This window comes from Pristiophorus japonicus, chromosome 8 (assembly GCF_044704955.1).
Source record: "Pristiophorus japonicus isolate sPriJap1 chromosome 8, sPriJap1.hap1, whole genome shotgun sequence".
NCBI lineage: Eukaryota > Metazoa > Chordata > Chondrichthyes > Pristiophoridae > Pristiophorus > Pristiophorus japonicus.
Window position 1 is genome coordinate 160756677 of NC_091984.1, and position 22912 is coordinate 160779588.

The following is a 22912-nucleotide window of genomic DNA, read 5'->3' on the forward strand; positions in this document are numbered from 1 at the left end:
CTGCACTAATGTGTGAGTCTGTTGAATCTAGCGGCTTGGCTACTTGTTGCTTTGTTTGGCTGGAGACAGGTCTTGGGAGATCAACCTGTTGTGTTTGAACACAGCCGGGAGGGACATCTCGTTTCTTTGTGCAAAAACCCCGGTTTGGTTCCCTTTGACTCGATCCAGTCTTCACAAAACAAAGGTGTTGGAGGACCTGAGATAGGCTTCTGAGAGGAGAGGGCCCTGATGCTTTGCGACCCATCTGAAAATCAGATCTCTGGCCAGGAGCTGCCGACTCGAAGGACAATGGTCCAGGTTTAGCCTTGCAGAATTGGAGATGAGCATATACTAGGCTGATTCTTCAGTGCAGTGCTGAGGGATTGCGGCGTTGACACAGGACTTACATAAGAACGTAAGAAATAGGAGCAGGAGTAGGCCATTGGCCCCTCGAGCCTGCTCTGCCGTTCAATAAGATCACGGCTGATCTGATCATGGACTCAGCTCCACTTCCCCACCCGCTCCCCATAACCCTTTACTCCCTCATCGTTCAAAAATCTGTCTATCTCCACCTTAAATATATTCAATGACCCAGCCTCCACAGTTCTCTGGGGCAGAGAATTCCACAGATTTACAACCCTCTCTGAGAGAAGAAATTCCTCCTCAACTCAGTTCTAAATGGGCGATCCCTTATTCTTAAACTATGCTTCCTATTTCTAGATTCCCTGAGGGGAAACATCCTCTCTGCTTCTATCTTGTCAAGCCCCCTCAGTTATCTTATATGTTTCAATAAGATCACCTCTCATTCTTCTAAACTTCAATGAGTATAGGCCCAACCTACTCAACCTTTCTTCATAAGTCAATCCCTTCATCTCAGAAATCAACCTAGTGAACCTTCTCTGAACTGCCTCCAATGAAAGTATATCCCTCCTAAAATAAGGAGATCAAAACTGCACGCAGTACTCCAGGTGTGTACAGTTGTAGCAGGACTTCTCTGCTTTTATACTCCACCCCCCTTGCAATAAAGGCCAACATTCCATTTGCCTTCCTAATTACTTGCTGTACTTGCATAATAACTTTTTGTATTTTATGCACAAGGACTCCCAAGGTCCCTCTGTACTGCAGCATTTTGTAATCTCTCTCCATTTAAATTATAATTTGCTTTTATATTTTTCCTGCCAAAGTGGATATCATACTTTCCCACATTATACTCCATCTGCCAAATGTTTGCCCATTCACTTAGCCTGTCTATATCCCATTGCAGATTCTTTGTGTCCTCCTCACAACTTGCTTTCCCACCCATCTTTGTATCATCAACAAACTTGGCTACATTACACTCAGTCCCTTCATCCAAGTCATTAATATAGATTGTAAATAGTTGAGGACCCAGCACCGATCCCTGTGGCACCCCACTAGTTAGTTTGCCAACCGGAAAATGACCCATTTATCCCGACTCTCTGTTTTCTGTTAGTTAGCCAATCCTCTATCCTTGCTAATATATTACCCCCAATCCCATGAGCATTTATCTTGTGCAGTAACCTTTTATGTGGCACCTTATCGAATGCCTTCTGGAACTCCAAATACACCACATCCACTGGTTCCCCCTTATCTACCCTGCTCGTTACATCCTCAAAGAACTCCAGCAAATTTGTCAAACATGATTTCCCTTTCTGCTGGCTCTGCTTGACTGTATTATGCTTTTCAAAATGTCCTGCTACTGCTTCCTTAATAATGGACTCCAGCATTTTCCCAACGACAGATGTTAGGCTAACTGGTCTATAGTTTCCTGCTTTCTGTCTGCCTCCTTTTTTAAATAGAGGTGTTACATTTGGGGTTTTCCAATCCGCTGGGACCTCTCCAGAATCCAGGGAATTTTGGTAGATTGCAACCAATGCATCCACTATCGCTGCAGCCACTTCTTTTAAGACCCTAGGATGTAAACCATCAGGTCCAGGGGACTTGTCCACCTTCAGTCCCATTATTTTACCGAGTACGTTTTCTTTAGTGATTGTTTTAAGTCCCCCCCTCTCCCTATAGCTTCTTGATAATCTATTATTGGAATGTTTTTCGTGTCTTTTACCGTGAAGGCCGATACAAAATATTTGTTTAAAGTCTGCCATTTCCCTGTTCCTCATTATTAATTCCCTTCTGGAATCTGGATGTGACGTTAAGCTGAGGCCCACGCTCAGATTCCAGAGATTGCTCATTGGTATAGTCTCCAGTATACAGAGTAAGGGAAATATAGCTAGTGAGGACCGAAAAACAAATCCTCAGCCAATCACGTTACACCTACCCTCAGCCAATGACTTTACACCTGGCCCTCGGCCAATCACTTTACACCTGGCCCTCAGCCAATGAATTTACACCCGCCCCCTGCCAATCACTTTACACCCGCCCCCTGCCAATCACTTTACACCCGCCCCCTGCCAATCACTTTACACCTGGCCCTCAGTCAATCACTTTACATCTGGCCCTCAGCCAATCACTTTACATCTGGCCCTCAGCCAATCACTTTACACCTGCCCGCAGCCAATCACTATCTGGCTGGGATCACTGGATAGCGATCAGGAGAGGGAATGTGGCTTACGTTTCTCTCCCTGGCCCAGTGATGCCGAGACCAATTCTAGCATCACTGTTGTAGACTGGGACCTTCCTGGTCTGGACATCCAGGTATATCCCACTCAACAGTTGACAGAATGGGTGGGAAATAGGGTTGCCAATGTCCTTGAGTCTTCTCGAATGAAAGATTAGTCTCCCAGCCACACCCGGGACACAAATCATGGGGACATTTTCTTCTGTTTCACACCATCCAAACTCATGCCAATCAGCAGGGACACAAAATGCCAAGGCTACAATGCAGCCCTGGTAAAACCACACCCTGAGTAGAGTGGTTTCTGGAGCGCAGAGCATTGTGGACATTGTTGCTGCCATTATTGACCGATTGGTGTGTTGGTCGACCAATGGGTTGGAGCTTTGGGGCAGGATGGTTGCAGGTCATGTGATGAAACCTCCCAGAATACGGTCCAACCAGAGCTGTCAACCTCGTGTGAAGAAATGGAACTCTTCCTGTGACTAATGAATTTCAGCACTGGGCACTGCTGCACCTGAAACCTACAAACACACCATCATGAAAGGAGCTCTTCAACAGGACTTCATGGTAACCAGAGCAAGGGTTATACAGTGACTGATTAACATTGTTGCTGCAATGCTCTATCCCAGAACCAGGTCCATACACTTTATTGTTTCAAGAATGGTGGTGGATTGTTTCTGACACTGGACTTGTACAACCCAGTCGTTACGAGTTCCAATACAATCATGGCGAGATGTGAAATTGAATTCAATAAATTTGCTAATTATAGGGGCTGGCAAACACCCAACTGATTCATTAATGGCCTTCAGGGAAGGGTTCAACTTCTCCTACCTGGTGACTCCAGTCTAACACCACAGGGTTAATTTACACCGCTCTCACTCCAACTGAGGATGCAAGCTCGGGTCACCCATATCCCGGCAAGGCAGCACATTGGACTCTGGGAGATATTTATCACTTTACATCAACCTGCAGTCACTCGCTCTATACTGTCCCATCAAACACTCCCACGGCAGGTACAGCACGGGGTTAGATACAGAGTAAAGCTCCCTCTACACGTCCCATCAAATCCTCCCAGGACAGGTACAGCACGGGTTAGATACAGAGTAAAACTCCCTCTACACGGCCCCATCGAACACTCCCAGGGCTGGTACAGCACGGGGTTAGATACAGCGTAAAGCTCCCTCTACACTGTCCCATCAAACATTCCCAGGGCAGGTACAGCACGGGTTAGATACAGAGTAAAGCTCCCTCTGCACTGTCCCATCAAACACTCCCAGGGCAGGTACAGCACGGGTTAGATACAGAGTAAAGCTCCCACTACACTGTCCCATCATTGTCCTAGTGTGAGAAGAGTGAGTTCTGCATTTTCCATAGGAAGAGGTGTAGGTCATTAAGCCCCTTGAGCTTGCTTCACCATTCACTTAGATCATGGCTGATACCCCCTTCGCTCCATATCCTTTGATGCCTTACCAAAGCAAAATCTCAGTTTTGGAAGTTTCTATGGAGCCTCAGTAACCACAGCTTTTTGGGGGCAGTAAGTGGCAGAATTCCACCACTCTCTGTGTGAAGAAGAGCTTCCTGACATCAGTCCTGAACGGCATAACTCTAATTTTCACATTATGCTCCCTCATTCCTGATTTCCTCCAGCAGAGCAAAGAGTTTGTCTGTACTTAGAACAAATCCCTTTCACATTTGAAACACCTCAACTAGATCACCTCTCAATCTTCGAAACTCAAGGGAATACAAGCCTGGTCTGCAAAATGTTACCCTTTCAGCCCTGGTATAATTCTGGTGAATCTGCGCTGCTCCCCTGCCAAGGCCGATATATCCGTCCTGAGGTGCGGTGCCCAGAACAGAACGCAGTTTCTCCAGATGGGGTCTGACCAAGGCTTTGAACAACTGCCCTGCCAGCCATCTCATGGCCTCTCCGTGCGGGACCTGCATAGTCAGCACCCAGGGGAACATTCCTCCTCCTCATTCTGGGCTTCTACCAGGGGCAAACTGCCACAGCTGACTGTGTGGTCGATAATGAAGAAAGCTGTAGACTGCAGGAAGATATCAATGTACTGGTCAGGCAGGCCAGAACAGTGGCAAATGGAATTCAATCCGGAGATGTGTGAGGTAATGCATTTGGGGAGGGCTAACAAGGCAAGGGAATACACATTAAATACTAGGACCCTGAGAAGTGTAGAGGAACAAAGGGACCTTGGAGTGCAGGTCCACAGATCCCTGAAGTTAGCAGGCCAGGTAGATAAGGTGGTTAAGAATACTTTCCTTTATTAGCCGACATATAGAATACAAGAGCAGGGAGGTTATGCTTGAACTATATAAAACACTGGTTAGGCCACAGCTAGAGTACTGCGTGCAGTTCTGGTCACCACATTACAGGAAAGATGTGATTGCACGAGAGAGGGTACAGAGGAGATTTTCCAGGATGTTGTCTGGACTGGAGAATTTTAGCTATGACGAAAGATTGGATAGGCTGGGGTTGTTTTCTTTGGAACAGAGGAGGCTGAGGGGAGACCTTATTGAGGTGTATAAAATTATGAGGGGCCTAGATAGAGTGGATAGGAAGTACCTATTTCCCTTAGCGGAGGGGTCAACAGCCAGGGGGCACAGATTTAAAGTAATTGGGGGAAGGTTTAGAGGGAATTTGAGGGGAAATGTCTTCACCCAGAGGGTGGTGGGGGTCTGGAACTCACTGCCTGAAAGGGTGGTAGAGGCAGAAACCCTCACCACATTTTAAAAATACTTGAATGTACATTTGAAGTGCCGTAACCTGCACGGCTACGGACCAAGAGCTGGAAAGTGGGATCAGGCTGGATAGCTCTTTGTCGGCCGGCACGGACACGATGGGCCAAAAATGGCCTCCTTCCGTGCTGTAAATTTCTATAGTTCTAAGCTGCGGCACCCAGCCAGTCCCCCTTGGGTACACTTCCTCGATAGTATGTAGTGATGGGAAACACTTCCGGAGGCGCTCTGCTCCCCTATGGTTGGGTCTCCTTTACGATCAACATGGACACGTATGATGATGAAAATCTAGACTTGAACCCCTACACGTTCTTCACAGATCCAAGTAAAACGAGAAAGCTTTCACAACATGCTTTCTGTAACCGGACCGAGAGAATTTCACCCAATGCCACAGTTAGTAACTGTTTCATCCCTCACAAACACACAATAGAAGTACATGACTTCCCAACTGCTTGCTGAGTCCCTTTTACCTGGTTAAGTTAGACTGAGCAGGAAGGTCCCAAGTTAAGGAGCAGTTAGCCGATCGCAGTGTACTGTTAGATGTAGCCTCAGTGCCCGCGTGCTGCTGAGTGGAAAAGCAAAGAGCTTCGGTTCCACTCCTGAATTCCAAACACTGGAACTTGCGGGCACTAGTGAAGAATGGAGGGGTGGAGGGGAGCAGCGATGTGACTGAGACAAGTGAAGAATGAAATGAGGAGGGAGGGGGCTGTGGTTGGGAGAGTGATGTGACTGATACTGGGGGAGAGAATGAAATGCGGGAGTGATGTGATGGACACTGGGGGTGTGGGGTGGAGGTGGGGGGGGGGGAAGAGAATGAAATGAGGGAGTGTGGTCACGGACACTAGTAAAGAATAAACTGGGGGAATGATGTGACGGACACTGGGGGGGGGCGGGGGGAGTGATGTGACTGACACTGGGGGGGGGGGGGGGGAAAGTGATGTGACTGACACTGGGGGGGGGGGGTGAGAGTGATGTAACTGATACTGTGGGGGGGGGGGAGTGGGGGCAGTGATGTGACTGACACGGGGGGGGGGGGGGTAGTGATGTGACTGACACTGGGTGGGGGGGGGGGGGGGGGAGAGTGATGTGACTGACACTGGGGGGGGGGGGGGTAGTGGGGGGAGTAATGTGACTGACACTGGGGGGGGGAGGGGAGTGATGTGACTGACACTGGGTGGGGGGGGGGGGGGGGAGAGTGATGTGACTGACACTGGGGGGGGGGGGTAGTGGGGGGAGTAATGTGACTGACACGGGGGGGGGGGGGGTAGTGATGTGACTGACACTGGGTGGGGGGGGGGGGGGGGAGAGTGATGTGACTGACACTGGGGGGGGGGGGGTAGTGGGGGGAGTAATGTGACTGACACTGGGTGGGGGGGGGGGGGGGAGTGATGTGACTGACACTGGGGGGGGGGGGTAGTGGGAGGAGTTATGTGACTGACACTGGGGGGGGGAGGGGAGTGATGTAACTGACACTGGGGGTGGTGGAGTGATGTGTCTGACACTGGGGGGGGGAGTGATGTGACTGACACTGGGGGGGGGGGGGGAAGTGATGTGACTGACACTGGGGGGGGAGGGGAGTGATGTAACTGACACTGGGGGTGGTGGAGTGATGTGTCTGACACTGGGGGGGGGGGGGGGGCGGGGAGGAGTGATGTGACTGACACGGGGGGGGGGGGGAGTGATGTGACATGTGACTGACACTGGGGGCGGGGGGGGGGGGGGGAAGTGATGTATGGACACTTACGGTGAAGGGATATAACACAACCTGCTTTTAAAGGGGCAGGCACCTGAAGTTTCTGCTCAGAATGTTGTAAGTTTAGGCCGTTGTGCAGGGTCCCGGGGAGGAAGGCAGAGTCAGGGTCAAACATCCACGGAGAAGTGGTGGAGCTGTGCCCCCCTCCCCCCTAGGCAATAACTGAGGCGTCACTTACTTTTCGAGTTCGTCCTGGGAATGGGCGAAGGTGCAGCTGGCTCCTCGGGGACAGCCCCCCCGCTGCCTCAGGTCCCGACACATGCTGGTTTTGTACTTGCTGCTCTGTGCCGACTACATTGCAAAGAAAGAAAGAGAGAGAGAGAGAGAGGACTTGATATAGAGGTACACAGCCTGCAGCTCACCCTTCCCTGGCTCGTCTCCTGCTCCGCCCGGACTAGCGGGTGTTGGAAGTGGCAGCCAGAGTGTTCCCCTCAGCAGCTGTGTCTCTGTGAGGCGGTACTGAGGCAAGCATGGTGGACGTATACTGAGATGGCAAATGTGGTGTTGTAATGATGAGGTGAGTTCTGATAATGTAGGAAATACAGCAGCCAATGTGCACACAGTGAGCTCCTACAGACAGCAATTTGATCATTGTTATCTGGATAATTTGTTTGAGGGATAAATATTGGTCAGGGCATCAGAGAGAACTCCCCAGCTCTTCTTCCAATAGTGCCATGCGATCTTTTACCTCCACCCGAGGGCAGATGGGACCTTGGTTTAACGTCTCATCCGAAAGACAGCACCTCGAACAGTGCAGCGTTCCCTCAGTATTTTTGGTGCTCTTGTCTCTGGAGTGGGGCTTGAACCCACAACAATATGACTCTGAGACGAAAGTGCTACTACTGAGCAACGGCTGACACCGTACATAATAGGGAGAGTGATCTCGGTCCAGAAAATGGGGCCTTAGTCCACTTCTGCTTTAATGCGAAATCCAAATTCAGAAATGATGGTTTGCCGAACCAGGAGCTCACGGTACCATGAAGGAGCTGATCCAACACGGACCAAAAACAAACAAAGTTCCACTGCCCCCCTTCCTCTGCCAGCCGCTAACTCCGAGTGCTGGTCACAGCCATCTTACCTGCTGCTGGTCGGTTCCTTTCTTGCTGTGGTTCTGTATAAAGTCCACCAGCCCATGCACCACAGTCTTTACCGCCACCAGGCCGCACTCCAGCTGTTCCCACGTAGGAGGAGGGGCATCTGCAGGGAAGCACATCATACACAGTTACTCAACACCTCAAACAACAGCACACAGCTAGCAGACTGAGCTTGGGGGATCCTCACACTCTGACCTCGGGGGATCCTCACACTCTGACCTCGGGGATCCTCACACTCCTCTGACCTCGGGGGATCCTCACACTCTGACCTCGGGGGATCCTCACACTCTGACCTCGGGGGATCCTCACACTCTGACCTCGGGGGATCCTCACACTCTGACCTCGGGGGATCCTCACACTCTGACCTCGGGGGATCCTCACACTCTGACCTCGGGGGATCCTCACACTCTGACCTCGGGGGATCCTCACACTCTGACCTCGGGGGATCCTCACACTCTGACCTCGGGGGATCCTCACACTCTGACCTCGGGGGATCCTCACACTCTGACCTCGGGGGATCCTCACACTCTGACCTCGGGGGATCCTCACACTCTGACCTCGGGGGATCCTCACACTCTGACCTCGGGGGATCCTCACACTCTGACCTCGGGGGATCCTCACACTCTGACCTCGGGGGATCCTCACACTCTGACCTCGGGGGATCCTCACACTCTGACCTCGGGGGATCCTCACACTCTGACCTCGGGGGATCCTCACACTCTGACCTCGGGGGATCCTCACACTCTGACCTCGGGGGATCCTCACACTCTGACCTCGGGGGATCCTCACACTCTGACCTCGGGGGATCCTCACACTCTGACCTCGGGGGATCCTCACACTCTGACCTCGGGGGATCCTCACACTCTGACCTCGGGGGATCCTCACACTCTGACCTCGGGGGATCCTCACACTCTGACCTCGGGGATCCTCACAGGGTATAGAAACATAGAAAATAGGTGCAGGAGTAGGCCATTCAGCCCTTCGAGCCTGCACCGCCATTCAATAAGATCATGGCTGATCGTTCTCTCAGAACCCCTTTCCCGCTTTCTCTCCATACCCCTCGATCCCTTTAGCCATAAGGGCCATATCTAACTCCCTCTTGAATATATCCAATGAACTGGCATCAACAACTCTCTGCGGCAGGGAATTCCACAGGTTAACAACTCTCTGAGTGAAAACAACTCTCCTCATCTCAGTCCTAAATGGCTTACCCCTTATCCTTAGACTGTGTCCTCGGTTCTGGACTTCCCCAACATCGGGAACATTCTTCCTGCATCTAACCTGTCCAGTCCCGTCAGAATCTTATAAGTTTCGATGAGATCCCCTCCCATCCTTCTAAACTCCAGTGTAAAAAGGCCCAGTTGATCTAGTCTCTCCTCATATGTCAATCCCACCATCCCAGGAATCAGTCTGGTGAACCTTCGCTGCACTCCCTCAATAGCAAGAATGTCCTTCCTCAAATTAGGAGACCAAAACTGTACACAATATTCCAGGTGAGGCCTCACCAAGGCCCTGTACAACTGCAGTAAGACCTCCCTGCTCCTATACTCAAATCCCCTAGCTATGAAGGCCAACATACCATTTGCCTTCTTCACCGTCTGCTGTACCTGCATGCCAACTTTCAATGACTGATGAACCATGACACCCAGGTCTCGTTGCACCTCCCCCTTTCCTAATCTGCCACCATTCAGATAATATTCTGTTCCTGTTTTTGCCCCCAAAGTGGATAACCTCAAATTTATCCACATTATACTGCATCTGCCATGCATTGGCCCACTCACCTAACCTGTTCAAGTCACCCTGCAGCCTCTTAGCATCCTCCTCACAGCTCACACCGCCACCCAGTTTAGTGTCATCTGCAAACTTGGAGATATTACACTCAATTCCTTCATCTAAATCATTAATGTATATTGTAAAGAGCTGGGGTTCCAGCACTGAGCCCTGCGGCACCCCACTAGTCACTGCCTGCCATTCTGAAAAGGACCCGTTTATCCCGACTCTCTGCTTCCTGTCTGCCAACCAGTTCTCTATCCACGTCAGTACATTACCCCCAATGCTTTGATTTTGTACACCAATCTCTTGAGTGGGACCTTGTCAAAAGCCTTTTAAAAGTCCAAATACATCACATCCACTGGTTCTCCCTTGTCCACTCTACTAGTTACATCCTCAAAAAATTCCAGAAGATTTGTCAAGCATGATTTCCCTTTCATAAATCCATGCTGACTTGGACCGATCCTGTCACTGCTTTCCAAATGCGCTGCAATTTCATCCTTAATAATTGATTCCAACATTTTCCCCACAACTGATGTCAGGCTAAACGGTCTATAATTACCCGTTTTCTCTCTCCCTCCTTTTTTAAACAGTGGTGTTATATTAGCTACCCTCCAGTCCATAGGAACTGATCCAGAGTCGATAGACTGTTGGAAAATCACCAATGCATCCACTATTTCTATGGCCACTTCCTTAAGTACTCTGGGATGCAGACTATCAATCCCATCAATTTCCCTAGCACAATTTCCCGCTTTATAAGGATATCCTTCAGTTCCTCCTTCTCACTAGACCCTCGGTCCCCTAGTATTTCTGGAAGGTTATTTGTGTCTTCCTTCGTGAAAACAGAACCAAAGTATTTGTTTCACTAGTCCGCCATTTCTTTGTTCCCCATTATTAATTCACCTGAATCTGACTGCAAGGGACCGATGTTTGTTTTCACTAATTTTTTTCTCTTCGCATATCTATAGAAGCTTTTGCAGTCAGTTTTTATGTTCCCAGCAATCTTCCTCTCATACCCTATTTTCCCCCTCCTAATTAAATCCTTTGTCCTCCTCTGCTGTATTACAAAATTCTCCCAGTCCTCAGGTTTGCTGCTTTTTCTGGCCAATTTATATGCCTCTTCCTTGGATTTAACACTATCCTTAATTTCCCTTGTTAGCCACGGTTGAGCCACCTTCCCCGCTTTATTTTTACTCCAGACAGGGATATACAATTGTTGAAGTTCACCCATGTGATCTTTAAATGTTTGCCATTGCCTATCCACCGTCAACCCTTTAAGTATCACTCGCCAGTCTATTCTAGCCAATTCACGTCTCATACTATCGAAGTTACCTTTCCCCAAGTTCAGGACCCAAGTCTCTGAATTAACTGTGTCACTCTCCATCTTAATAAAGAATTCTACCATATTGTGGTCACTCTTCCCCAAGGGGCCTCGCACAACAAGATGCTAATTAGTCCTTTCTCATTACACATCACCCAGTCTAGGATGGCCAGCCCTCTAATTGGTTCCTCGACATATTGGTCTAGAAAACCATCCCTAATGCACTCCAGGAAATCCTCCTCCACCGCACTGCTACCAGTTTGGTTAGCCCAATTAATATGTAGATTGAAGTCGCCCATGATAATTGCTGTACCTTTATTGCACGCATCCCTAATTTCTTGTTTGATGCTGTCCCCATCCTCATTACTACTGTTTGGTGGTCTGTACACAACTCCCACTAGCATTTTCTGCCCTTTGGTATTCTGTAGCTCCACCCATACAGTTTCCACATCATCCAAGCTAATATCCTTCCTTACTATTGCATTAATTTCCTCTTTAACCAGCAACGTCACCCCGCCTCCTTTTCCTCTGTCTATCCTTCCTAAATGCTGAATACCCCTGGATATTGAGTTCCCAGTCTTGGTCACCCTGGAGCCATGTCTCCGTGATGCCAATTACATCATATCCGTTAACTGCTATCTGCGCAATTAATTCGTCCACCTTATTCAGAATGCTCCTCGCATTGAGGCACAGAGCCTTCAGGCTTGTCTTTTTAACACCCTTTGCCTTTTTGGATTTTGCTGTAATGTGGCCGGCCCTTTTTGCTTTTTGCCTTGGGTTTCTCTGCCCTCCACTTTTACTTTTCTTCTTTCTATCTTTTGCTTCTGCCCCCATTCTACTTCCCTCTATCTCCCTGCACAGGTTCCCATCCACCTGCCATATTAGTTTGACCCCTCTTCAACAGCACTAGCAAACACTCCCCCCTAGGACATTGGTTCCAGTCCTGCCCAGGTGCAGACCGTCCGGTTTGTACTGGTCCCACCTCCAACAGAACTGGTTCCAATGTCCCAGGAATTTGAATCCCTCACTTCTGCACCACTCCTCAAGCCACATATTCATCTGAGCTATCCTGCGATTCCTCCTCTGACTAGCACATGGCACTGGTAGCAATCCTGAGATTACTACCTTTGAGGTCCTATTTTTTAATTTATCCTCCTAGCTCCCTAAATTTGTCTTGTAGGACCTCATCCCGTTTTTTACCTATATCGTTGGTACCTATATGTACCACGACAACTGGCTGTTTACCCTCCCCCTTCAAAGTGTCCTGCACCCGCTCCGAGACATCCTTGACTCTTTCACCAGAGAGGCAACATACCATCCTGGAGTCTCAGTTGCGGCCGCAGAAACGCCATTCTATTCCCCTTACAAATGAATCCCCTATCACTATAGCTCTCCCGCTCTTTTTCCTGCCGTCCTGTGCAACAGAGCGACCCACGGTGCCATGGACTTGGCTGCTGCTGCCTTCCCCTGATGAGTCATCCCCCTCAATAGTACCCAAAGCGGTGTATCTGTTTTGCAGGGGAATCCTCACACTGTGATAGGAGCCTGAGCTCGGGGATCCTCACACTGTGATAGGAGCCCGAGCTCGGGGAATCCTCACACTGTGATAGGAGCCCGAGCTCGGAGAATCCTCACACTGTGATAGGAGCCTGAGCTCAGGGAATCCTCACACTGTGATAGGAGCCTGAGCTCGGGGATCCTCACACTGTGATAGGAGCCTGAGCTCGGGGATCCTCACACTGTGATAGGAGCCCGAGCTCAGGGATCCTCACACTGTGATAGGAGCTCGAGCTCGGGGAATCCTCACACTGTGATAGGAGCCCGAGCTCGGGGATCCTCACACTGTGATAGGAGCCCGAGCTCGGGGAATCCTCACACTATGATAGGAGCCCGAGCTCGGGAATCCTCACACTGTGATAGGAGCCTGAGCTCGGGGAATCCTCACACTGTGATAGGAGCCTGAGCTCAGGGATCCTCACACTGTGATAGGAGCCCGAGCTCGGGGAATCCTCACACTGTGATGGGAGCCCGAGCTCGGGGATCCTCACACTGTGATAGGAGCTCGAGCTCGGGGAATCCTCACACTGTGATAGGAGCCCGAGCTCGGGGATCCTCACACTGTGATAGGAGCTCGAGCTCGGGGATCCTCACACTGTGATAGGAGCCCGAGCTCGGGGATCCTCACACTGTGATAGGAGCCCGAGCTTAGGGAATCCTCACACTGTGATAGGAGCCTGAGCTCGGGGATCCTCATACTGTGATAGGAGCCCGAGCTTAGGGAATCCTCACACTGTGATAGGAGCCTGAGCTCGGGGATCCTCACACTGTGATAGGAGCCTGAGCTCGGGGATCCTCACACTGTGATAGGAGCCCGAGCTTAGGGAATCCTCACACTGTGATAGGAGCCTGAGCTCGGGGATCCTCACACTGTGATGGGAGCCCGAGCTCAGGGAATCCTCACACTGTGATGGGAGCCCGAGCTCGGGGATCCTCACACTGTGATAGGAGCCTGAGCTCGGGGATCCTCACACTGTGATGGGAGCCCGAGCTCGGGGATCCTCACACTGTGATAGGAGCCCGAGCTTAGGGAATCCTCACACTGTGATAGGAGCCTGAGCTCGGGGATCCTCACACTGTGATGGGAGCCCGAGCTCGGGGATCCTCACACTGTGATAGGAGCCCGAGCTCGGGGATCCTCACACTGTGATAGGAGCCCGAGCTTAGGGAATCCTCACACTGTGATAGGAGCCTGAGCTCGGGGATCCTCACACTGTGATAGGAGCCTGAGCTCGGGGAATCCTCACACTGTGATAGGAGCCTGAGCTCAGGGAATCCTCACACTGTGATAGGAGCCTGAGCTCGGGGATCCTCACACTGTGATAGGAGCCCGAGCTCGGGAATCCTCACACTGTGATAGGAGCCCGAGCTCGGGGAATCCTCACACTGTGATAGGAGCCCGAGCTCGGGGATCCTCACACTGTGATAGGAGCCCGAGCTTAGGGAATCCTCACACTGTGATAGGAGCCTGAGCTCGGGGATCCTCACACTGTGATAGGAGCTCGAGCTCGGGGATCCTCACACTGTGATAGGAGCCCGAGCTCGGGGAATCCTCACACTGTGATAGGAGCCCGAGCTTAGGGAATCCTCACACTGTGATGGGAGCCCGAGCTCGGGGATCCTCACACTGTGATAGGAGCTCGAGCTCGGGGATCCTCACACTGTGATAGGAGCTCGAGCTCGGGGATCCTCACACTGTGATAGGAGCCCGAGCTCGGGGATCCTCACACTGTGATAGGAGCCGGAGCTCAGGGAATCCTCACACTGTGATAGGAGCCTGAGCTCGGGGATCCTCACACTGTGATAGGAGCCCGAGCTCGGGGATCCTCACACTGTGATAGGAGCTCGAGCTCGGGGATCCTCACACTGTGATAGGAGCTCGAGCTCGGGGATCCTCACACTGTGATAGGAGCTCGAGCTCGGGGATCCTCACACTGTGATAGGAGCCCGAGCTCGGGGATCCTCACACTGTGATAGGAGCCCGAGCTCGGGGATCCTCACACTCTGACCTCGGGGATCCTCACAGGGCAGGATAGTCAGCAGTGAGCGTGAAAAAGACCCGAGACACATGCAGTCCTTAAATGGCTACACACTAAACTCTTTGCAACTTACAATAAGTTATAATTTGGAGCGAGCTTTGATTTTGGGGGTGGGGGTGGGGGTGGGGGTGCGTCAGGATAGAGAAAGTGCTTTGTGGCTAATCTGTTCCTGGCCCTTTATGTAATGTCACAACGTCAAATGTAGCAGTCAACCTTGCAGCGGACACGGCCATTTTCATTATTCACCGTGCTCCTCCCACCCCTCCGCCCCCAATTTGGCTCTCCCCTTGGCCCAGGGCTTTGATCATTTAAATTACAGGGAGTAGTTCCTCGGAGCAGTCTGGAAACTGGGACAAGGCCTGGATTGGGATCTGGGCCTACCTGAGCCTGGGTCTGTGAGTAGCGGCTACCTCCTGCATTGTAGGATGGAGAATAAAGAGCAAGCAGAAGCCCGTAAACCCGAGGGCTGAATGAATGCGATGCCAGCAGGCAAACTGTTCACCACCCAATTTGCAAGCGTTCAAACACAACAACTTGTATTTATATAGCGCCTTTAAACGTAGTAAAACGTCCCCAAGGCGTTCCACAGGAGCAATTATCTATCAAAATTTGATACCGAGCCAATGGAGACATTTAGGGCAGGTTGGTCAAAGAGGCAGGTTTTAAGGATGGTCTTACAGGAACAGAGGGACGTGGAGAGGTGCAGAGGTTTAGGGAGGACAAAGTTCAGGTTGGCTACATATGGAGCTGACTCACTGGCTCTTGGCTCTTGGAGCTTAGGGGCTCTGAGGGGAGTCGTGGCACATCTATACAGGGCGTTGGTAAGACCACACCCGTAGTACTGCTTACAGTTTGGGTCTCCTTATTTAAGGAGGAATATACTTGCATTGGAGGCAGTTCAGAAAAGGTTCACGAGGTTGATTCCTGAGATGAAGGGGTTGTCATATGAAGAAAGGTTGAGCAGATTAGGCCTCTACTCAATGGAGTTTAGGAGACTCAGGTGATCTTATTGAAACGTGTAAGATTCTGAGGGGACTTGACAGGGTCGCTGCAGAAAGGACATTTCCCCTCGTGGGGAAATCTAGAAATAGGGGGCATAGCTTCAGAATAAGGGGTCGCCCATTTAAAACAGAAATGAAGAGGAATTTCTTCTCTCAGAGGGTCGTGAATCTGTGGAATTCTCTACCCCAGAGCGCTGTGGAGGCTGAGTCATTGAATATATTTAAGGGGCGTAGATGGATGTTTGAGCGATAAGGGAGTCAAGGGTTAGGGGGAGCGGGCAGGAAGTGGAGCTGAGTCCATGATCAGATCAACCATGATCTTATTGAATGGCGGAGCAGGCTCAAGGGGCCATATGGCCTACTCCTGCTCCTATTTCTTATGTTGTTATGTTCTTATCTGTGAGACAGCCCTGCCTGTTGGCTATTAACTGTTGCTCTTGGGAACTTGGTAAGCAAGGAGGTTACCGAGTCAGCGATGTGCTTGGCCACATTATGCAAGTGATCACTTGGATGAAATGCAATCCGTGGAATGATTTCCCTGCACGAGATTAAGGCTTTATTGCAAAATCTCAGCAGCACCACGATAACAATAGAAGTTAACAATGAGATCCAATACTGGGTAACTTCAGCTGCCAAAGCTCACGTGACCTGTCTCAGGGTGATCAGTAAACCTGTCGACATCTCTGCTTCGCATATTCTAACTCGCAACAAGTCCCGCTCACCCAGCACTTCTGTGCTCGCTGACCTACATTGGCTCCCTGTCCAGCAACGCCGCGATTTTAAAATTCTCATCCTTGCTTTCCAATCCCTCCATGGCCCTCGCCCCTCCCTAACTCTGTAATCTCCTCCAGCCCTATAACCCTTTGAAATATCTGCCCTCCCCGCCCCCTCCAATTCTGGCCTCTTGTATTTCCCAGATTTCCATTGCTCCACCTTTGGTGGCCTTGCTTTCAGTCCCCAAGCTCTGGAACTCCCTCCATAAACCTCTCCACTTCTCTACCTCTCTCTCCTCCTTTAAGGTGCTCCTTAAAACTCATCTCTGATACCCCATTTGCTCTAATATATCTTTACGTGGCTTGGTGTGAAATGTTGTTTGTTGGCGCCGCTGTGAAGCGCCTTAGGAGGTTTTACTGCGTTAAAGGCGCTATATAAATACAGGGTATTGTTGGCCTGGGTTTGTGTGTTTCACTGCTGCGCCTGATTTGGAGCCGGGATGGTGTGGGAGGTGAGCAGTTTGGGACATTCGAATTAGCAGCGGTTGTCAGGTACCTGGACTGGGGTCGATATTGGCCAGTAACTCCAGGTGTGGGCGAAGCCGGTTCAGATTGGCAGGGTCTCCGGTTCGTTGCAGGGCGATCGTCAGCTCCTGAACACTCTGTGCGAAAGAGGCCGGCGTCTGCAACTGAGGGGGAAAAGGGCAAAGAAGGAAGAACAATTACAACTGACCTTCGGAAAACCCCACAGCTTCACATCATCCAGCTCATCACAAGACATTCAAGGCAGAAACAGTTCCAAACAATCGCGGAGACATCTGGCTCTAACAGTGAGGCGTGAGTCACAGGAACAAAGCACATTGAGTAGAGAGAGATACAGTTGCCCATTGGGCCTCCGCCTTTCAAATGAATGTGTCCAAGTCTCTATCATCATGGACCATCTACAGGTAAGAGTTTAGGAGAAAATATACCCACATGCCTCAAAGATACTGAGTATAAAGTTAATTTAATGTGCACAATTCAATTCAGACCTGTACCACGCCACATGGATTTACATGGACTGAAGTAACTGATTATATATATTTAACTCTACATACAATCTCATCCTGTGACCATCAGTCCTGTTCTCAGTCCCATTAAAGCAGCTAATCAAAGCAGCATGAAGTGCAGTGACTCCATTCGGACTATCTACAAGTGACAAGGGAATTCCGACATTCATGGCAAAGGCTCCTCCCACACACAATGTACCCCCCCACCCTATTATGGGCTCTACCACCCACTGAATGCCCTCCCACATACCATGTACCCCCCACCCTATCATGGACTCTACTACCCATTGAATTCCCTCCCACACACCATGTACCCCCCCCACCCTATCATGGGCTCTACCACCCATTGAATCCCCTCCCACACACCATGTACACCCCACCCTATCATGGACTGTACCACCCATTGAATTCCCTCCCACACACCATGTACCCCCCCCACCCTATCATGGACTCTACCACCCATTGAATTCCCTCCCACACACCATGTAACCCCCCACCCTATCATGGACTCTACCACCCATTGAATTCCCTCCCACACACCATGTACCCCCCCACACCCTATCATGGTCTCGACCACCCATTGAATCCCCTCCCACACACCATGTACACACCACCCCATCATGGACTCTACCACCCATTGAATCCCCTCCCACACACCATGTACACACCACCCTATCATGGGCTCTCGTCGACTCATCTAATCTTCTGATGAAAATTGTATGTAAATTCTCCCCGATCCCACAAGATTCCTCCTGAATATTCATCGCCCTCACATCTCCACTATTGAACCCTGGCCTTGCACAGAGAACCCTCCACCCTCAGCCCAGCGCCAGGGAACCACAGAAAGGTATTTGATCACATTAGTTTTAAACTTTTATGTAGCAATACTAAGAAGGAATGTAAGCACGTAACCATGATCGGAATCAGTGCATATATTCTGTTGGTGAAGAGCAAGGCTCAGACCCAATTAATTACGTTTATCCGTTCAATGAATGCTAAAAATACCATGGCACAGTTTATGAAGGGTAGCAGGGAACTCTTCCAGTGTTCTGGCCAACATTCCTGGCTCAACCAGCACCCAAAAACAGATGAATCGCTCACTTATCTCACTGCTTTTGCTGGGATCTTGCGGTGCACAGCATGGTTGCTGCGTCTGCCTATATAACAGAAGTCACTGCACTCCAAAGGAAGTGGCTGCAAGCGAGATGCTCTGGGATGTTTCAGAGAGTCAGGGTTACGTAGATATTAGTGTTTCCTTTCCAGACGGGCAGGGCGCCCCAGTACACTGCCATGGATTTATCTCCGTGGCCCAGATTAGCAAAAGCTTCAACCTGCCCTACCTTGTCAATAATAGACTGCATGTGCGACTTGTGTGACAGGTCCCCATAAAGGAGGGAGGACCACTGGTCGGGAGCGATGCGCAGGCCCGCCTCCATGGCGATCTGCACAATCTGCGAGTCGTGTTCCCGCCGCAGTGCTTCGTACGTCCGGAACTCCTCCTTCAGCTGCATCAGAGAGGAATCTTCATCTCTCTTTGTGACCTGCAATGGTGAGTAACCATTAAACACAGCCTCAGAAACAATGAGGGAATTTTCTCCATTTCCAATAGAATCATACAGAACAGAAAGAGGCCATTTGGCCCACCGCACCTTCTTGGTGGAGCTATTGAACTAGTCCCACTCCACTACTCTTTACCCTACAGCCTTGTAAATTTTTCCTTTTCAAGTAATTTTCCAAGACCCTTTTGAAAGAATGTTGGATCTGCTTCCACCACCTAGTGCATTCCCGATCATAACAACTCACTTCCAGTTATTTTAAATCCGTGTCCTCTGGTTAACAAGCCTCCCACCACTGGAAACAGTTTCTCTCTGTCTACTCTATTAAAACCCCATATAATATTGAACACCTCTACTGAAACTCCCCTTAACCTTCTCTGGTCTAACGAGAACAACCCCAACTTCTCCAGTCTCTCCATATAACTGAAGTCTCTCATCACTGATACTATTTTGGTAAATCTCCTCTGCACCCTCTCCCAAGAACTATACATTCTTCCTTGGTACCCAGAATTGGACACAATACTCCAGTTGAGATCTAACCCATAATTTATAAAGATTTAGCATAACTTCCTTGCTTTTGTGCTCTATGCCGTTATTTACAAAGCCACGGATCCCTCATGCTTTTTTAAACAGGCTTATCAACTTGTCCAGCCAGCAAAGATTTGTGTGCATACTGCCCCAAATCTCCCTGCTCCTGCACCTGCTTTAAAATTGCACCATTTATTTTACATTGCCTCTCCTCATTCTTTCTACCAAAATGCATCACTTCACATTTATCTGCATTAATTTCCATGCCATGTGATTGCCCATTTCACATAAGAACATAAAAAATCGTAGCAGGAGTCGGCCATTGGTCCCTCGAGCCTGCTCCGCCATTCAATAAGAACATGGCTGATCTGATCATGGACTCAGCTCCACTTCCCTGCCTGCTCCACATGACCCTTTACTCCCTTCACGCTCAAAAATCTGTCTATCTCCGCCTTAAATATATTCAATGACCCAGCCTCCATAGCTCTCTGGGGCAGAGAATTCCACAGATTTACAACCCTCAGAGAAGAAATTCCTCCTCATCTCAGTTTTAAATGGCGGCCCCTTCTTCTGAGACTATGCCCTCTAATTTTAGTTTTCCCTATGAGTGGAAATATACTCTGCATTCACATTGTCGAGTCCCTCATTATCTTATAAGTTTCAATAAGATCACCTCTCATTCTTCTGAACTCCAATATGTATAGGCCCAACCTACTCAACCTATCTTCATAAGTCAACCCCCTCATCTCCGGAATCAACCGAGTGAACCTTCGCTGAACAGTGCAAGTATATCCTTCCTTAAATACGGAAACCAAAACTATATGCAGTACTCCAGGTGTGGCCTCACCAATACCCTGTACAATTGTAGCAGGACTTCTCTGCTTTTATACTCTATCCCCCTTGCAATAAAGGCCAACATTCCATTTGCCTTCCTGATTACTTGATGTACTTGCGTACTCACTTTTTGTGTTTCATGCACAAGCACCCCCAGGTCCCTCTGTACTGCAGCACTTTGTAATTTTTATCCATTTAAATTATAATTTGCTTTTCTATTATTTCTGCCAAAGTGGATAACCTCACATTATACTCCATCTGCCAAATTTTTGCCCACTCACTTAGCCTGTCTATATCCCTTTGCAGATTATTTGTGTCCTCCTCACAATTTACTTTCCCACCCACCTTTGTATCATCAGCAAATTTGGCTACAGTACACTCGGTCCCTTCATCCAAGTCATTAATATAGATTGTAAATAGTTGTGGACCCAGCACTGATCCCTGTGGCACCCCACTAGTCACTGTTTACTAACCGGAAAAGGACCCATTTATCCCGACACTCTGTTCGTTAACCAATCCTCTATCCATGCTAATATATTACCCCCAACCCCGTGAACTTTTTTATTGTGTACAGCAATCTCTTATGTGGCACCTTATCGAATGCCTTCTGGAAATCCAAATACACCACATCCACTGGTTCTCCCTTATCTACTCTGCTCATTACATCCTCAAAGAACTCCAGCAAATTTATCAAACACGATTTCCTTTTCATAAAACCATGCTGACTCTGCTTGACTGAGTCATGCTTTTCCAAATGTCCTGCTACAGCATCCTTAATAATGGACTCCAGCATTTTCCAATCTGTTGGGACTGCCCCAGAATCCTGGGAATTTTGGTAAATTACAACCAATGCATCCACTGTCTCTTCAGCTACTTCTCTTAAGACCCTAGGAAGTAAGCCATCGGGTCCAAGGGACTTGTCTGCCTTTAGTCCCATTATTTTACTGAGTACTACTTCTTTAGTGATAGTGATTGTTTTAAGTTCCTCCCTACCGACAGCCCCTTGATTATCCACTATTGGAATGTTTTTAGTATCTTCTACCGTGAAGACCGATACAAAATATTTGTTGAATGTCTCTGCCATTTCCCTGTTCTCCATTATTAATTCCCCAGTCTCATCTTCTAGGGGACCGACATTTACTTTTGCCACTCTTTTTCTTTTTATGTACCTGTAGAAACTCTTACTGTCTGTTTTTATATTTCGTACTAGTTTACTTTCATAATCTATCTTCCCTCTCTTTATCATTTTTTTAGTCATTCTTTGCTGGCTTTTAACAATTTCCCAATCCTCAGGGCACCCACTAGTCGGCCACATTGTCTCTCCAGTCTCTCTATGCCCTCCTGCAGTCTGCTCTGATCCTTCTCACTGTTTACTACAACAGCTTGCATTTAAAATAGCATCTTTAACATAGTAAAGATTCCCAGGACGCTTCACAGGAGCGTTATCAGTTAAATATTGACACCAGCCACATAAGGAGATATTAGGACAGGTGACCAAAAGCTTGGTCAAAGAGGTAGGTTTTAAGGAATGTCTTAAAGGAGGAGAGGTAGAGAGGTGGTCAGGTTTAGGGAGGGCATTCCAGAGCTTAGGGCTCAGGCAGCTGAAGGCACGGCCACCGGTGGAGAAGCAATGAAAATTGAGGGTGCGCATGAGGCCAAAATTGGAGAAGTGCAGAGATCTCGGAGGGTTGTAGGGCTGGAGGAGGTTACAGAGATAGGGAGGGGCGAGACAATGGAGGGATTTGAACACAAGGTTTGACAATTTTAAAATCGAGGTGTTGCTGGACCGGGAGCCAAACTAGGTCAGTGAACATAGGGGTGATGGGTGAACAGGACTTGGTGCGAGTTAGGATACAGGCAGCAGAGTTTTGGATGAGCTCAAGTTTATGGAGGGTGGAAGATGGGATGCTGGCCAGGAGAGCATTGGCATAGTCCAGTCTAGAGGTAACAAAATGGATGAAGGTTTTAGCAGCAGATGGGCTGAGACAGGATTGGACTTGGGCGATGTTACGGAGATGGCGGTAAGTGGTCTTGGTAATGGAGCAGTTATGGGTTCAGAATGCCTGCTCATGCTCAAGTAGGATGTCTAGGTTGCGAACGGTTTGGTTCAGCCTCACACAATGGCCAAGGAGGTGGATGGAGTCACTGGCTAGGGACAGAGTTTGTGGTGGGGACCGAAGACAATGGCTTTGGTCGTCGCAGTATTTAATTGGAGGGAATTTCTGCTCAACCAATACTGGATGTCGGACAAGCAGCATGACAAATCAGAGGCAGCGGAGGGGTCGAGGGAGGTAATGGTGAGGTAGAGCGGTGAGGGATCGTGGCGGAGTTGCGGCAAATGTTTGTGGCGGAGGTGCGGCGAATGAGGGTACTGGGC

The 22912-nt window shown here is 49.4% G+C and overlaps 1 protein-coding gene across 7 annotated transcripts in view; it reads right to left on the reverse strand.

The window, feature by feature from the left end:
* Positions 1-22912, reverse strand: part of LOC139268787 (roquin-1-like) — a 395945-nt gene that overhangs the window by 86174 nt on the left and 286859 nt on the right. For all 7 annotated transcript variants that reach the window (XM_070887480.1, XM_070887481.1, XM_070887482.1 and 4 more), the window contains 4 exons: positions 18958-19158; positions 17125-17257; positions 8152-8270; positions 7252-7364 (listed from right to left, as the gene is read on the reverse strand). In XM_070887480.1, coding sequence (XP_070743581.1) covers positions 7252-7364; positions 8152-8270; positions 17125-17257; positions 18958-19158 — 566 coding nt within the window. The remainder of the gene's footprint in view (positions 1-7251; positions 7365-8151; positions 8271-17124; positions 17258-18957; positions 19159-22912) is intronic.